We start from the raw sequence: 16,539 nt of genomic DNA, 5'->3' as shown, positions 1-16,539 counted from the left end.
TTTCCAAAAGATGAAAGTAATGCTGGTAACTATGAAACTGCGCAAGTATTTAGCAAAATAGATTAGATATTTTGTTTGTAGTTTTAAGCTAATAGTTTTATCTATAATGTGAGAATTTTCAGCTGTGAAAACCATATCGAAAATATACGACCTTTGTGTCCTTTTCAGAACAACAGTTACCAATTCCTACCACACGAGGGCGATAATAAAAACAGCAGTTATATAAATTGCACGGCCCAATCATGAGAGTGACAACCGTGTATTTATGTCGATGGTGACAACACGTACGTAAGTTAGCGAAATTGTCACTCAATAGTTTTAGCATATTTTACTTGAAGAGTATCTTTTATCATTGGGTTTTAACACACCCAGGGGTGTACCCTTTTAAAAAACAAATTTGAATGCCAGTTTCCACAGTCCGCGTGCAGCGGGTAAGTTTGGCTCTTTGGTGTGGCTGTACCTATTTGTGTCGGTCTCGTTTGGCTTCATTTCGTTTTGCCTCTATATATGAAATTTACTTTTAGACTCGACATCGGTAAGGTAAAAAGCTAATGTTAGCAGAACCCACGTTTGTTTTTGGCGGGCCCCACCCTCCTGTGGATTTAATTGGTCGCTTTCAACGTCATTCTTCTTTCTCCCACAGCTGATTGGTTTGACACTGATCACCTCCCGATGAACGCCTGGAGAGTAAATTGAATTAAAATTTACCGAAGACGACTGACGGAAGACAAGTACGGAATCAATATTTACGAACATCAGAGACTCCAACAGAAATGTAAGCCAGCTTTATTTATTTGTAACTGTAAAAGAAAAGGCTGTTTTTTCCTTTCTTTCTAAAAACAAATGTTTCTTATGTTTATTTACCACAAAATAAATGGTTGAAACGTGTACGTTTAAAATTAGACGTATTTATGTGGCGATCCCTGGTGAGTGGTGTGTTCAACTTCACAATCAAAGTTGTGGGTATAAATGTCATCATCCCAAATCTGACTTTTCTCTTCCCAGCTGCTAGACCTTCCTGTAAAGTAGTCCTGATCAGTAGTTTTTCTGTGTATTTTTATTATTTTTTACTAGCTCAGTCCAACCTTGACTATGCAAGTGGGTGGAGTCTAATCAGCTCACCAGGAAGTGTAAGCAGGTCAAAGGTGAATCTGACCTGCTGCTGATCGTCTAGGAGTGTGTTTTTTTGTGGAACCCTCTGTGTGTGCTGTGTGTGTGTGTGTGTTAGTGATGTGTGTCTGCAGTAGCTCTGTCTCCTGTAATGAGTGATGAAGATGAGAATCTGCAGAGCTGGGGCTGGACTGACCTGTGTGTATCCTCCTGTTGCGTGTCAGTGTGGTGTCTGTATGTAGGTCAGGCTCTGTGTGTGATCGGGTCCCGGGGATTTGTTGTAATCGCAGTGGAAGTGTGTGTGACTAACCGCTCACTTTAAGATGTTCATGAATCTGAAAGGAGAACCAGTGGTTGTTTCTGGTTCTGTGCTACAGATGGTCCTGTAGATCCTGTAAAGTGAGCTGGATTATTGAAGAATTTGATAAATGTTGATTTGGCAAAATTCTGTTTTTGTATTTAAACATCAGATTTTTGGGTGTCAGGCAGGACTGCTGGAACCAGGTTCTTTGGGGGAGCTTTTGAAAGCACTTACAATTTTAATAAAGTGTCATTAAAACTGGTTATAGCACAACTGTGATAAGAAGAGGAAAGGGAAAAACTGCTTGGAGCGTAATGTGATCTTTTTGTGGTTTTTGGATCGAGTTGATTTTGATGGCAAGACCTGCAGCGTCTTCCAGAAGGCAACAGTGTGAACAGATGATATGCAGAGGGGGACTTGCAGTGGTGTAAGAATGCTGTTGAGAAACTCTGAGTGTACAGTGGGTTTTGTTTCCACCATTGAAATGTAAATCTCTTATTATGGTTCGGATACCTCATGTTTAACATGTGGTATCAGTTTGGACCTTTTGAATTTTCCTACAATAATTTCAGTCTTTAAAAAATCGCTGGCCGAATGTATCGCAAAATGCATCCCTAGTAGATATTTAAGAATTAAATGAAAAAGATTAAATATTTAGTTCAGTGTTTTTATGAATGAAATAAAACATTTAAGAGCACTTTTCTATATTTTATCAACCTATATTTTCCTTATTCTTTATTCTAAAAGCTTCCTCCCTTTTTAAAGTTCTCTCTCCTCCTCCCTTAGCTCCAGTTACTCCTCATCGTTCGACTCAGAGCAGGAGCAGCTGGTCACCTCCTTCCTTCTGACAGGAGTCATGTCCCGATGTAGCCTGCGGCTCGATGAAAGCCTTCTGGATCGCGGCAGCGCCCCCTTCAGCGTGGGAGGAGTCAGTCAGAGGAGCAGCAGGTCATTAAGGTCTCAGCACTCCCAGTGGCACTCGGTCTCCTGCTCGGAGTCTCTCCTCTTCAAAACTCCTCATCAAGTAGCTGATTACAGCGTGGCCTCCGACGCCTCCCTGATCTCCTCCCTACTGGACGAGTCGTCTATTCAGGAGAGCACGCTGATCGACAACCTCTGGGGTACTCCTCCTCCTCCTCACGTCTCTTCTTTACCCGTTAATAAGTTGGGTAACTCTGCTCCTCCTCTTCAGGTTTGGAGCAGGATGCAGATACTAGGGGTGAGTTTCTGCTGCTCTACGTGAACTTGACATGTTCCACACGTTCTGTAACGGAACGCTCTGGGTGTAATGTTAAAGATGTTCAACACTGAAACAGTTTTTAATGATTGTTTCTGATAATGGGTCACTCTGAGTTTTTCATGCAGGCTGAGCATGAAAATGGTCTCCTACACCTGTCTCCTGCATTAGCTTCTGATAGCAAGTAGACGTGAAACTCTAGGATATGAAAATCCTGACAGATCTACGTCACACTGCCCCCCCCCCCCCCCCCATCAATTTCTACCAGAGACCACTGCAAACGTATAAGATAAGATGAGAACAACTTTATTTATCCCGAGGGAAATTGTTGTCATGTACATGCTCAAAGCAGTAGGAGAGACAAAGGAACAGGTGAAACCGATATAAGCTATACGATATATACAGTAAAAATAGTGTACAGTAGTATACAATAGGATAGTGCAAGAGAAATACTCTTTACTCTAATAGACCCTTTTATTACCTACGTCATCAAAAGTTGCGCGCGCAGCCTGGCAACGAGAGTGAAGGCTTCCTCATTCACACTCGATACTAAAACAGCGTTTTAAACCCTTTGTTTTGAAGTTCTGAGCACATAAAAATGTCGGGTTGTTGCGTGTATGGATGCCAGAATCGCTTCTCTTCAAGCAGTGGACTGAAACTTTACAGAATTCCGAAGGGAGCACATCCATTTCAACAAAATCGGAGGCGTCTGTGGCTGCAGGCCATCAAAAGGGTTGATGAAAACTGGACTGAAAACACGATCCGAAATGCTCGAGTTTGTAGCACCCATTTTATATCAGGTAAGGTAATTATGTACTAAGATTACACCAGAAAGCTGGTTAACGTGTGTTCTATTAACTAATGTAAGTTGCGTTTGCTGGTTTGCTTTTAGTATAAACTGTATTTCTCTAAAATTAACACGACTGTACTCTTGAGCACGCTAAAAAAAGAAACCTATGCTATACTCACCCTGCCATGCAGGTACAGTTGGCTGTGAAGACGTAGTTCTCTGGTTTGTTTACTATGACCCAAGCCTCGTACATAGCAGTCTCGTGTCCTTGTCTTTGGCTAGGAAGGACTTCTGCCTTCAAGACGCAAAACTCAGAGTCTATGTCGTGATATTTTACTTTCTGTACGTGGCCACAGACAACATAGTTGTATGCATCTAACGATTTGTATGCCCGTAGCGTCTCACGTGTGTACTTACTGGGCCTCTCCATTAAAAACGTGTATATATATCGGGCCACTGGATATCTGGCCACGCACCTACATCTTCCACCCATTCCGTAATGCCACAGGGATCCGGGAGTCTGTTGCCATTCGTTAAAGTGAGTTTAATAATATAACATTCAAGATTTGCCGGTGATAACCCCGCAGCGTAGCTTGATAAAGCCTGAAACAACGTCATTCTCTGTTGCCAAGCTGCACGCGCATTCTCGCTGACGACATATTGTTTACAAACAGTAAACGGGTCTATAGATTAGATGAGTGTCCCAAACATTTTCATTGTTAATTAAGGCATCCTGCAGTACTTGCCCATTGGGTTTAGCCTTCATGTGAAGTACCAAACAGTTCCTTTATAAGTGATGGACCAGGTTATTATCATGTGAATAAAATCCCAAATGATCTAATAAAACCATCTCTTTCAGTGTTGATAGATCACCATGGTAACAGAGACGTAACTACCTGCTTACGACCAGGTTATGAGTTCAGAGTTGGGCTTTCACTGTCTATAAAAAAGCAACTCTTTCACTTATTACGCTAACAATTTAAGGTTGAAAAATAAACCAAACATTTTTTAGACTAACATTTTAAATAAACGTCAGGTTGTCAAACTAAAAATATCACCATCTATCAACACATGCAGCTCAGAAGTGGGCTGGGTGAACCCCTACATTTAACCACGCTGTGTTTTCGCTGACATTTGTACTTATTTAGCTGTAGCCTAAGCAGTTTGTAAATAAAACTGATCAGTACTGTTTTTATTACCGCCTCATCAATCTCCGCATCAGAAACATGAAAAATGGAAATGGAAAACACACACACACACACACACACACAGCTTGTAGACTCTTCTTTACAGCATCATCAGAATGATTTAACTTCTAAACCTGTAGATATTTTTTGTAAAATACACCAAAGGAAAACTCGCACAATCAGGATATGTTGCCTCACTAATTTCTAGGTGACCAGATTGATCAGCTCTGACTCATAAAATCAAAGAAGAGTTGAAACTGATGAACAGCTTAGACGGGGGAGATTGGACCATGTGGTCAGCTAGCTCAGAACAACTAACCCCAAAGCTGAAAGTCTGAGTTTACCAAGTAGTGTCCGATCCATCATCATAGAAGCGTTAGCCTGTCGGCCGAGTTTTAGTTGTGTGTTTGTTTTATGCCAGGTAATATCCTTCGTTCTGACATCGCACTTTAAGCTTCAGGTTTATGACATCTCCGGATGTGCCACAGGCCTGTTGGAGGACTGAGTCCTGTCTAATTATTAGGTAGTTTTCAGTTACAGATTGTTTTACGGGCTGTTCTGATGGGACTGATTCTGCGGTAGGAAACGCCCTCGTGGCCGAGGAAGACTGCCCCCTGATCTCTTCAGACAGCCGATCGTCCCATCACCGAGACCCGCGCGTCGGCATGGTTTACCTGGAAGAGAGCAGCCATCAGGGCGAGATGAAGGCTGACGGAGAAGGCTCTGTTATCTACTGCAGGGACCGGAGCCACAGGAGGAGGGCAGGTGAAACAAAAGGTCAGGGGTCAGGATTTTACTGTATATAAATGTGTTATAAACACTAAAAGACGTGAATGAAGCTCTGGAGATGCTGAAGCTACATTTCAAGTAACAGTCACAAGGCTTTCTGCTAAAAGATCACTTGAAGCTAAACCATAAACCATATTTCTTGAAGGATTTTTTCAAGATTTAATATCATTTTATTTGTTTATTTTGATATATTTGTGAAAAAGGCAAATGCATTTCTTTTTGATTTAAAAAAAATAGTTTTGCCTTTCCCTGTAAGGGAAAACAAAAGAATGAAACTCCTAACGTGAATACTGAACTTAAAATGTGAGATTTAGTTGAATTTTATTCCCTAAAGTAAAAACAGTAAAAATAAAAAAGGTGTTTATTTGCTGGTAGTCGCTCTGGTGGCAGGTTTTCACTCGTGGTGATCGTTTAGATGAAAAGACTTGTCATGTTTTTTCAAAAACACGGACTGGGATGTATCCCGTCTAGAACAGCCCCTGCCTACCCGCTCTGGGAATAGACTCCGAGTGGAAAAGTCCCATTAGTTGTCACACACAGGTGTGTGTGCGCACAATTTGTTCTCCGCTTTTGACCCATCCCCTGCGCTCGGGAACTATTTGGTGGTTTAACCCCCCAATCCAACCCCTTAATGCTGAGTGTCAAGCAGGGAGGCATTGGGTCCCAATTTTTCAAAGTCTTTAGTATGACCCGACCAGGAATCGAGGCCCTGATCTCCCAGTCTCAGGGCGGACACTCTACCACTAGACCACTGAGAACTCACTAGACTTTTATTTAGTTCTTTTGGGTCATGTCCTGTTTTGCCTTAATGTTGAAAACTTTGGTCAGATTTAAATCAGGTTTAATCTTTAAAGATAATTAAAACTATTTTAATGATTAAGGAACTTAGATTATTGTTTGCCTTTAATGGCACGTTTATGCTGCTTCTTTATGTTGGAAAGGTTTTGGTGATTCAGTTTTAAATAACGGGGTAAATCAACTTTTTTGAGTTAATGAACTCATTAAAAATGTGCGATGGGAGGAAAGCTCATTTTCCTGATTTCCCTGAGTGGATTTCTATGGGAGTGACATGCTTCGCCCCCTGCTGGTCAATACACAGAATGCACAATTTAAAAATTCCAGTTGCTCGTTTGAAACCTGAGACGCAGAGTCTTCGGACCTAAGAGGTCATTTACGGTAAACTTTATTTATACGTCTATTTCCTGCAGTTGCTCAGCCAACATGTTTTGGATAAATCAGAGTATGCAAATGAGCTCTTCCCATAAATCAAACTGATCAGAAGCTACTTGACGGTATGTGTCCAGATTTGCTGCAGCTTTGGCTGAGCTGTGTGTCAAGAGAGATGCAGCCTGCCCAGTCTCTGCTGCAGCACACCTTACAGGTGTGTCGGACCTCGGGCGTCGGCACACAGCCTGAAAGATGTAGAGGAAACAAGAGTGTGAAGGTGGCCGGACTTCCTCGTCGTCTTTAAGCACACCTCCGTTTACCTGCAGAAGACCGAGTTCAGTCCTAGACGAAACTTTAGATGTGTCACCTGTCGTGGCTCCTTCTCAAACAAACAAATGCGCTGCACCCAGACCTTTTAGCTTTGGTTGTTTCCCTGGTGAATGCAAATCGCGGATGTCCCTGCAGACGGGTCTGGGCTCAGAGGGTGGACAGATGTGTTGTGAACGTGTCTTAACTCTACTGTGTTCTGTTTCAGCTCAGCCCAGTCAGCGTGGAGCCATGAGCCTGAAGGAGCTTCATCCCATCGGATCTCTCTGTGAGTCAAACTGAGACCGTAAGGCATGCAGCTGAGCGGTTCTGTGGTCCCAAACCCTACAGGATCTGATGGCTGAAACTTTCAGCAGCTAACTGTTGTTAATCATCTTTAGTTAAAATGTGTATTCTTCATGTCATTTGAATCAAATCTATAGCTTATTTTACTGTGAAAGCAGTAAAATTACATAGATATGTATAATATATAGCTAACCCCGCTGGAATTTCTTTGTCCACTCAAGCTGTGATGCAGGTAACTCATCTGCTCCGATCTCATCACTCAACAGTTTAATTAGTAAAAGACTGGTTCCGTTTCGGAGTTTAAACTCCCAGAGGAGCTGCAGATATCTGAGACTCGTGTAAAAGCATTAGGGCTGGTTTCTTTTTGAGTTTGCTGATCAAACGACACGTTGAATCCAACAGGTGACGACTGTAAGGAGAAGCAGCGCTCTAAGCTGGATACCTCCACCTCCTCTTCATCCTCCTCCTCCTCCTCCTCCTCACGGTCGCCTGTGGCTTCCTGTTTGTTGGGGTTCCTTTGCAACGCTGCTGTTTTCACAGGTTCCCTCAGTAAAATCATCAGCATGAGCTACAGGAGTCGGTCAGAGCAGCTGGTTGAGAAGTAACTTTAAGCTCAGATGAGCTGGTTTCAAGTTGCAGTTGATTCGTTTGTCCTGATGGAAACTGCCTCTTCAGCGACTCTGAACTTGATTCACAAAACAAAGATTTTTAGGTGATTGTTCGAGTTGAGGTGCAGAAAAGAAACTGAAGGCTCTCGTATTTCAGGCCAAGGTTAGATGGGTGCGGGAATGAAAATTGGCCTTTTTTCATGAATTGAAACTAATCCTAAAAGTTTTCCTGTAGCTGATGCTGCATGGCTCCCTGTGGAGAAGAGCTGACTGAATTTTTGTTTTAGTCTAGAAATATTTAGAATTTAATCTCAAATCATGCTAATTTTGTTTATTCAGTTGTGATGAAATTCAGGATAATCTAAAAGAAAGTTAATGCTATGAGGTGATGAACCTCTGAGCTATTCTCAGGTGGTTTTAACGCCATTAAATATCTGGATGTTCTTATTTAGGATCACTTTTCAGCAGCCGGTGTCACATGATCTGTTTTTAGCAACACTGTTGGTATCACGCTGTAAAGGTCTTCTTATGACGGTAAAGATTTGTTATTGTTGTTCTGGACTTTACCTCGGCTCGTCCGCATCACTCCTGGAGAACCAGTTTAAAGAAACGGAACATGAAGTTACTCTTTAACCATCTGAGGCAGACGGACCCGGAGCTCCCCGACTCGGTTCTAGTGGTTCTGACTCCTGTTTGCTTCTGCAGCTTCGTGTCTCTCCCACTTCTCTCAGAAAGCAGCTGCAGCTCTTTGGCCTCTCGCCAGGATCATTTTCTGGGCTTCAGTGAGAAATGGACTCTCTGCAGGTTAACATCGCTCATTGTGCTTGTGTGTGGGTCACCGTGTGTGTGCTTGGAGTTGGTGCCTCTGCTTTAACGGTCTGAACTCCTCCCCAGGTCTGGGCCGTGGCTTTCTCTCCTGCTGTGGTATTTCGAAGTGTTTCGGTCGTTAGGCTGGGGTTCTGGCTGTATTTGTCAGTCCTGCTTGTCGCTCTTTGCAGCAGATGTGAGATGCACAAACAGCAGGTTGTTGACTTCTGTCATCAGTCACTGTTGTATGCCAGATGTTTAGTCCTTGGGTATAAAAGACTGACACTGGATTAGAGAATTGTAATTGATTTGTACCTTTGTGTCTAAAGTTAAATAATATTTTTTTGTGTTATCCTGTTAAATTCTCTGATGTCCTATCTTCTGACAGGTGGAGTTTGTGCATCTCATTCTACTTTAGTTTGACTCGATGTTAATCTTTCCAGAGGTTTAGGCTTCTGATTCACCTGCAGCTGATCCTGAAGCTGTTTGTGTTTTCAGGTCGCTCGGTTACTGCCGCTTTTAGGTGGATCTGCCGACAATGGCGTCGCATGACCGCCAGCTCTCACCTGACCAGGTATCTTTAAACCCAGGATGAAACCTCAGTTTCACCATCTGACAAGAGAATATTGAACCTTTCATGATATTCCCTTTTATGGAGATGCTCCTTTGTAATAAGATTTTCATGAAAACATTCTATTCAGTAGCTGCACTCAGATCAGTTTGTTATAAAACTGGTCACCCTACCTATTTATGAACAGAAATTTGCGTGTTGCATGTAAACATTTGGATTTTAAAAATCTTTTGCAGGATTTTTCTCAGACTTCTCATCCTTCTCCTTCCTCTTCTGCTCGTCTTCAGTAAGTTTAATGGTGACACTTGTATTTAAAATCATGGCAAGTTTTATTTTCCATCACTTTTCCTGTTCCGCGCCTTGGGCCCCCTTTGAGGGTGGTGGAAAGTGCTAAATAAGTAAAGCATGATGATGATGATAATTTACCTGTGAAGAACGCATTAAAGCCTGCCACATCTCTTACTTTATTTGTGCTTTTTCCTTTCTGACATTTTTCCTACAAACTTGTCCTAAAACAACCTAAAGTCTGCTGATTGTTCAGAATGTTTTCAGAAACCACTTCAGGTGTTCTTCCTACTGCAGGTCTTTGTTGGTTCGGATCAGCTGGTTTCTGCTCCGTCCCTCCAGGTGTCAACATCTCAACATGGACAATGGTCCCTGGTCTGTCTGCCATCCACAGCCTCTTATCTGCACAGAGCCCAATGGCAGAGGGACCTGCGGAGGAGTCGAGAGAGGAGTCTCTCCTCAGCCAACCTCCAGCTGCTGAAACTCCGCCCCCTCAGGTAACCGCTGCAGATAACGACTGCTAGCCTGCCGGACTGGAGCAGAGCTCAGCATTCTGAAAGGTTTTATTGTCTCAGACTTAGAAAATCCAGCTTCTTTATTCATTAAGATTTCTTCTTTAGCTGCAAACTGAAAGATGTAATCATCAAATCACGTCACATCTGTTTCTTCCACGAGAACAAAACACTGCAAGTTTGTTTCTGGACTTTCAAACTTGTATAAGTTCAGTTTGAGATTAGAAACACGTCTGAGTAAAATGAAGCAAATGAGTCTATTTGTTTTTTGTGGTAGTCGGGCCCATGCGTCACATGGGAAGTAGGTTAAAATCTGATCATCTGTGACCTCTGCAGGTTGTGAATCAGGAGATCCCTGAGGTGGAGGAGTCATCCGACTCTGAGCGGCTCATTCAAGTGGAGCAGAGTCTGGTGGCTTTGTGGGAGCAGGTGGAGGCTGCAGGACAGCGGGTGGAGCAGAGACACAATGAGGTGCTTCGGCTTTATACTGACCTCAAGCAGCAGTCGCCCTCGCCTCAGAGAGGCAGTGGCAGCACGGAGCCACGGGTCAGTGACCTGATGGATCTGCGGGTGCTGCAGCTCCACAGACAACTCAGCGAGGAGAGGCGACACCGGGAACAGGTGGGAAGCTGTAACGGAAAACACCTACAGCTCCAGCAGTCACATCTTCTCGGTGTCTTTTCATGAGGGGAAAAACAGGAATGCTGGAAAGGCAGCGGGAAATTTTCATTTGCCTGAATTTGTGGCTTTTTGTTGCCTGGATGTAGAAAAAAAGTCTGACGGTTAATGGAGCATACTCAACATTCTAGTGAAATATGGGCGTCTGGTGTCTGAACCTTTTGACCGATGTCTCCTCTCTGCTAGAAACCAGTTTCAGGTGACTGGATCTTTCAGGATGAAGATGAGCTGGGTTTGTGTGTTTGTAGATTCGAAGGCAGGATTTGTTGCTTCTGAAGATGCAAACAACCCGTTTGGACCAACTAGAGCTGCAGCTGCAGAACCTGGCAGCCAGGACATGGGTAAGCCTGATTTGGGATTATGGACTGTTGACAACAGCTGACTTGACACTTTGCTGTTTCTCTCGTTTTGTGCAGGAGGTGCAGCAGATGCAAGAAACCACAACAAGCCTCCCAGCTACTGTCCGGTAGCTTCATTCTCCTCTTCATCATGTTTAGCTTTAGAACATTAGTTTATCTTTTGTCACTTTTTGCGGTTTTAATCTTCTGGTAACTCTGTGCAGTCGCCACTTTTCACCTTGGACTGTTTTAACATCTTGCAGCGTCCGCATGGACAGCCGTTCCCATGATGCCTTGCAGGCAGAGGTGAAGCAGATGGAGGCGACTCTGGGAGACATCAGACAGGATGTTGAGGTTCTGTCCAGATGTCAGAATGGTTGCCAGCAACTGGACACAATGCAGCAGATGGTGAGTTTCTTTTTGTAAAGGGGTGTGGCTGACACTGAGAGAAACTTCACAATAAAAGCCTTTCTGATTAAACTTTAGCAGTAAATAACTAGAGACCTTTTCCATAGGGTTCAGAGCATGTCGCTTCTCTGATTAGAGAGGAGATTCAGGACGTGATCTACGGGAACGAGCTGACGCCAGGGAGAGATGACGGCAACCTGCCAGAGCCGCTCCTCCAGTGGATGTCACGGCGCTTTATCAGCCACGATGACCTGCAGGAGGCACTGACCTCTCTGGAGCTCAACGTGCTGCAGAACGTCAGCAGGCTGCTTCAGCAGCAGCAGGGTGATGAGAAGACCCAAGATGCAGCCTGGCACGATATCCTAAAGAATGGGAATGCTGGCAACGCAGTGACCAAGGAGGTGATAGGAGGATGTTTCTGCCAACATTTTATTCAACAGACTTCTTTTACCTTTTGACTTAAGTTAGAAATTCCTCTTGAGCATTTAATCTGTTTAAAAAGAAGAGGAAAAAAAAAGAAAAACGAGACACTGATTCAGCTTCTGGGATGTAAATCAGACTCTGAAATGTTAACTATTTCCTGTCCACTGAGACTTTCTTTGTTTAAAGACGAATTATGAACTGAATATCTGGTGTTTTTCTTCAGGAAGTCCAGCGTATGTTGTCAGACGCTCTGCGGCTGTTTTCTCAGGACCGCATCGGCCTGGCTGATTATGCTCTGGAGTCTGGAGGTCAGCAACAGCGGATCATGTTCTTTAACGTGTTTATGATCTGGTGTTTGTCCTGTCTGAAGTTGAAATTTTCAAGTTTAATTTATTTGGTCATTTCGTTCCTTTGAACATTAAACAAAACATTTCCAATTTACATATGCATAACGACCAAAAGGGTTTAGGCTGAAGTAGATGCTTATTATGCCTAAACCAATTAACTTCCTTCACAATAGAAAACCATCACAAACTTAAAATGAGCCATATTTGGTATGGGACAAAAGAAACATTGTTCCTACACTTCCCTTGGTGTGTAGTGCTTATTATGGTTGTCGGCTGAGCCTTCACGTGTAAAATCCTGACCTGAATTCAGGGTCAGGGGTTAATGGAGGTTTATTTATTTATTTTGTGGAGTCTACCGCTGGTCATCTGATCCGTGACGGGTGTGTGTCTGTACTCGTCCTGCAGGGGGCAGCATCTTAAGCACTCGCTGCTCAGAGACCTACCAGACAACAGCAGCCCTCCTCAGCCTGTTTGGAGTTCCCCTCTGGTATTTCTCTCAGTCTCCTCGAGCTGTGATCCAGGTAACTCGCCTGTCAAACACAACATTCATCTTCCTACCAGAGGTTTTACTCTTGAGATATTTTAATTGATCTCTGATGGAAAAAGGGAGGGATTAACACACAAAAAAACTCTGGCAGGAGAAATTTTAAAAGTGGCGGATAAAACCGTCACAAGTTGTTGACCCAGAATCTGTGGTAAAACAGGATGTTGAGTTGGCACACTTTTGGATTGAGATATGGCTGCAAGATATATTTAGAAGATACTCCAGGACTTATAAGAACAGGGTATAAATTCATGCTGAATAGCAACACGGACATGAATAATTTAAATAGTGAAATAATTTTGATTTATTTTACAAATTACATAAAGTAAATCCTTTGGCATGTTTTAGATGGGGTTCTTGTATTTATTACAGAATTTAAGTCTTGATATGTAAAGTCTGGGTCCCACCAGATCTGGCATGCAGTCCAGATCCAGAGACGCTGCACGAGCCTTGTTGATGTCCGCCGGGCTCTGATGAAGCTGTCCTTTACTGGAGATTCCCTTCTAGAAGGAGGCTCTGTTATGTAACTGTTTAGGTAGTTTAGTCGAGTCAAATAACTTGCAGAAGGCGATGTTTGTTTTTGGTTCCTGATAAAAGTGACCCTTTTAATGAGTCAGAAGTTTTAACATGGCAAAAAAGGCCATGGTGTAAATGATTAAAAAGGAAAGCAAATCCATGTTTGTTTGTTTTTTATTTTTGTTTTATCATTTTGGGGGGGGGGTTGATGTAAAACAAGAGCCAACATTACATTTGAGCAAAACCATATGTGTGTAACTATCAAAGTTAAAATGCATAACAAATTAATATGAAATATTAAAATGATATTATGAAATCAAGAAATACCAATGTTTACATTTTATTACTCGTTACTCAGACATTTTAAAGTACATTCAAGCAATTACAATGTTAAGAGTTACAAGATTAAAATAAAGTTAAAACATAAGCAGATTATTAAAATGTCAAATCATGTAATAAAATGTTAAGAATTAACAAATGAAGGAATATAAAATTAAAATAAGTCCTTAAGATATCAAATTTAAGTAATAATAGTGGTGAGGATAAAACAAACTAACAGTTTAGATTCCTTTTGGTTAGATGGATAAAATCCTTTCCTGAGCCTGCGAACGCCGCCGGTCTAATGCCTCGGTGATCTTTTCTAAAAAGGGAAAGGGGAAATTGATTCTTTTAAGATAAGTAACCTTTCGCTGACCGGTTTTGGACGTTTTGCCCTCTATCCTAGTATTTATTTGTACACACATGGCTATGCATATAAATAAAAGCAGTGCCTTAAGCACTGATCCTGAAGGATGTAAGTCTGAAGAGTTTTAGACATTTTGAACATTAATGATCGGTCCGATTTAAACTCTGTCTCCATACAGCCTGACGTCCACCCGGGGAACTGCTGGGCCTTCAAAGGCTCTACGGGCTTTCTGGTGATCCGGCTCTCCATGAGCATCCTCCCCACTGCTTTCACCATGCAGCACATTCCCAAAGCCCTGGCGCCTAGCGGGATGCTGCAAAGTGCCCCCCGAGACTTCAGCGTCTACGTAAGGGCACTGCCACTTCAGTGCATCTGAAATGTGGCTCCTTTTGTGTTGGACTGAAATTGTGTTTTTAGGGTCTGAGAGATGAGAATCAGGAGGGAGGGAAGCTGCTGGGAACTTATACCTACGAGGAGAATGGAGAGGATCTGCAGACTTTCATCATCTCTGTGAGTCCTTGCTTGTCTTCAGCTGCTTTAACAGAAACTGACACCAGAGTTGCTTACAGGCATTCAGTTGTTGAGGGATAAATGTTCGAAAACGAGAGAAATTCAGTAGGGATGTTCCCATCATGTTTTGGGGTTTTTTTTTGCTCCCGATTGGATTTTGAGTACCTGCCGATACAGAGTCCCGATCCGATACTTTTCAGAAAAGCATTAAAATGTTAAGAAAAAAAATTAGCAAAGCATTAAAATAAAATAAAAAACAGAGGGGGGTCTCAGGAAAGCATTAAAATAAGAAAATGCATCCTTTAAGTTTCACTTTGATTTATTTAGGAAGTACGCTGATTAAAAACTTGTTTATATTGTGAATATACTTAAAAGTAGCAGCGTTGCTCTTATTTCAAGTTGTTTACTCCCTCAATATGCAGCTGTGAGCATTGAGTGTTCACGTGACGGAGCAGGCTGGCGGAGCCTTCGGCAGGCAGGGTACCTTTTCTCTGCATAACCTCTGTAGCTCCAGCGCACAGCACCGTGCTGCAGAACTAGAAACCCTGATGTTTTGCAGTCTGTTGAAAATTTCTCTGTTCATTGGCGTACTTTTCTCTGTCGGCCGGCTTTGCATTTTTGTCTGACGTCACTGTGAACTGTGACCGTTGGAGTTAAACTGGGGATTAATGGAGACCGGTGATTTGCTTTGTAATGCCCGAAGGGAAAAGCCGACAGTGAAAGTAGATTGTTTTGAAGGCGGCGAATCATGGAGCCGTTTCCTTTCCAGCATGTTGATTGCTCATCATGCACAAATTATAAGTGTCTGTGGCTCTGCCTTTGCTGTCCGGTTTAAAATGCCACCAAGCTCTCCTGAGGAGACACGTTAGCTCTGTGTTAGCAGGTTTGCTATCAGTGGAAATTGGTGTCTGAGTCCTTGCTTGCCGTAAATTGTATGACATTATTGTGTTTTCGTACAAGAAACTAATATTATTGATGTAGAGGGACTTATTGAAATTAAAACTAAGCCATTTTTATTCAATTTGAAAATCTCTATCTCGGGATTAATTTAAAATGTCATGTTTGTTGTTTTAAGAGGTTAAATCTGATTTATTTCTCCCTATTTCGATCCTGTAAAGAACACAGAACACGTGATCTAGCCCAATTTCCGATCACATGATCGGATCATCCCTAAATTTCAGCTCACGTTGCGTTCCAACATAGTCTGTTTATGGTCAGGTCAACATTAGAGTGTTTATAACTTATAGGTAATCTATGTTATACTATCCTCCTATAGGAGGAGAACGATGAGTCCTTCCAGATCATCGAGGTGCAGGTTCTGTCCAACTGGGGCCACCGGGAGTACACCTGCATGTATCGGTTCAGAGTGCACGGGACACCCAGAGATGTCTGGACATGACAGGAGATCAGTGGAGACGAGTTGTTTCCTGCTGCTGATGTGCCCGAAAAGCTGCTGACTCTGATTTAATGTTCTGCACAGCCGCCATTAGCAGACACTCTGTTTCCTGTGGTAATGGACTCTGTGATGATATTCATCTGTACATAGTTTTATATGGAGGTTTTTCAGGTTGATGCTGCTGGTTTTCATGTTGGATCCATATCGGATCACTGACATGATGTTCACCTGGGAGGCTCGAACCAGTTGCAGCAGAGTCATAAACATGATTCGGATCTACGCTCCGGGAAATGAAGCTCAGAGCAAAGGTCCAATGTCTGAGATTTGAGCCCACCAGAGCTAAACGACCACTTTGTGGCACTCTGTCACAGAATATTGGAAGGTTCTGATGGGTTGGTTGGATCAGCAGGAAGAGGTTCAGATGATCAAACTGCAGCTTCTGTTTGGAGGTACCTTTTTATTTAAGAAAACTTAAACAGGAAGTTAACATCTCCACAATGGGGATTGTCTGAAGTATAGAAATGTGACGGACATTCAGTTGGATGGTTCCTGCTGCAGCATGAAAAACGGCTCTGCACTTCGAAGGTGAAACTTGCGGTTGGTTCTCATGTTTTTAGATCAGAAATTTTTTATGTCGTGTAAATAAAGGTTTTTGTGTTTTCTGTGATTTAAAGCTGAATGTAAAATAATAAAGTTGCACATTTTTAAACATTGGGAG

At 42.6% G+C, this 16,539-nt stretch overlaps 1 protein-coding gene across 5 annotated transcripts; it reads left to right on the top strand.

Moving 5' to 3' along the window:
* The first annotated feature begins 650 nt into the window (after nucleotides 1-650).
* Nucleotides 651-16,530, top strand: LOC107387515 (SUN domain-containing protein 1). 5 transcript variants are annotated; one of them, XM_015962533.3, is made up of 20 exons: nucleotides 651-775; nucleotides 2,198-2,532; nucleotides 2,604-2,630; nucleotides 5,208-5,402; nucleotides 7,117-7,176; nucleotides 7,596-7,733; nucleotides 8,507-8,605; nucleotides 9,107-9,182; nucleotides 9,416-9,465; nucleotides 9,762-9,961; nucleotides 10,313-10,597; nucleotides 10,903-10,995; nucleotides 11,071-11,120; nucleotides 11,256-11,400; nucleotides 11,508-11,801; nucleotides 12,047-12,131; nucleotides 12,576-12,691; nucleotides 14,094-14,261; nucleotides 14,333-14,425; nucleotides 15,702-16,530. In XM_015962533.3, the coding sequence occupies exons 2-20, from the start codon at nucleotides 2,268-2,270 to the stop codon at nucleotides 15,822-15,824; spliced, it is 2,562 nt and encodes an 853-aa protein (XP_015818019.3). In that variant the 5' UTR covers nucleotides 651-775; nucleotides 2,198-2,267; the 3' UTR covers nucleotides 15,825-16,530. The 5 variants fall into 5 exon arrangements, with proteins under 5 accessions (XP_015818019.3, XP_015818018.3, XP_015818017.3 ...); XM_015962532.3 differs by lacking the exon at nucleotides 651-775 and adding an exon at nucleotides 1,150-1,308 and having other exon boundaries at nucleotides 9,807-9,961; XM_015962531.3 differs by lacking the exon at nucleotides 651-775 and adding an exon at nucleotides 1,150-1,308.
* Nucleotides 16,531-16,539: the final 9 nt, after the last annotated feature.

This window comes from Nothobranchius furzeri, chromosome 16, assembly GCF_043380555.1.
Source record: "Nothobranchius furzeri strain GRZ-AD chromosome 16, NfurGRZ-RIMD1, whole genome shotgun sequence".
NCBI lineage: Eukaryota > Metazoa > Chordata > Actinopteri > Cyprinodontiformes > Nothobranchiidae > Nothobranchius > Nothobranchius furzeri.
This window is presented reverse-complemented; position numbering and strand designations above follow the sequence as displayed.

Excerpts from the sequence above, each read along its gene's own strand:
- LOC107387515 (XM_015962531.3), top strand. The coding sequence starts at position 1,262 with ATGAGTGATGAAGATGAGAATCTGCAGAGCTGGGGCTGGACTGACCT. Across the intron at positions 5,403-7,116 it reads GAGGGCAGGTGAAACAAAAG|CTCAGCCCAGTCAGCGTGGA; the intron begins GTCAGGGGTCAG and ends GTTCTGTTTCAG. Across the intron at positions 11,401-11,507 it reads TGGACACAATGCAGCAGATG|GGTTCAGAGCATGTCGCTTC; the intron begins GTGAGTTTCTTT and ends CCTTTTCCATAG.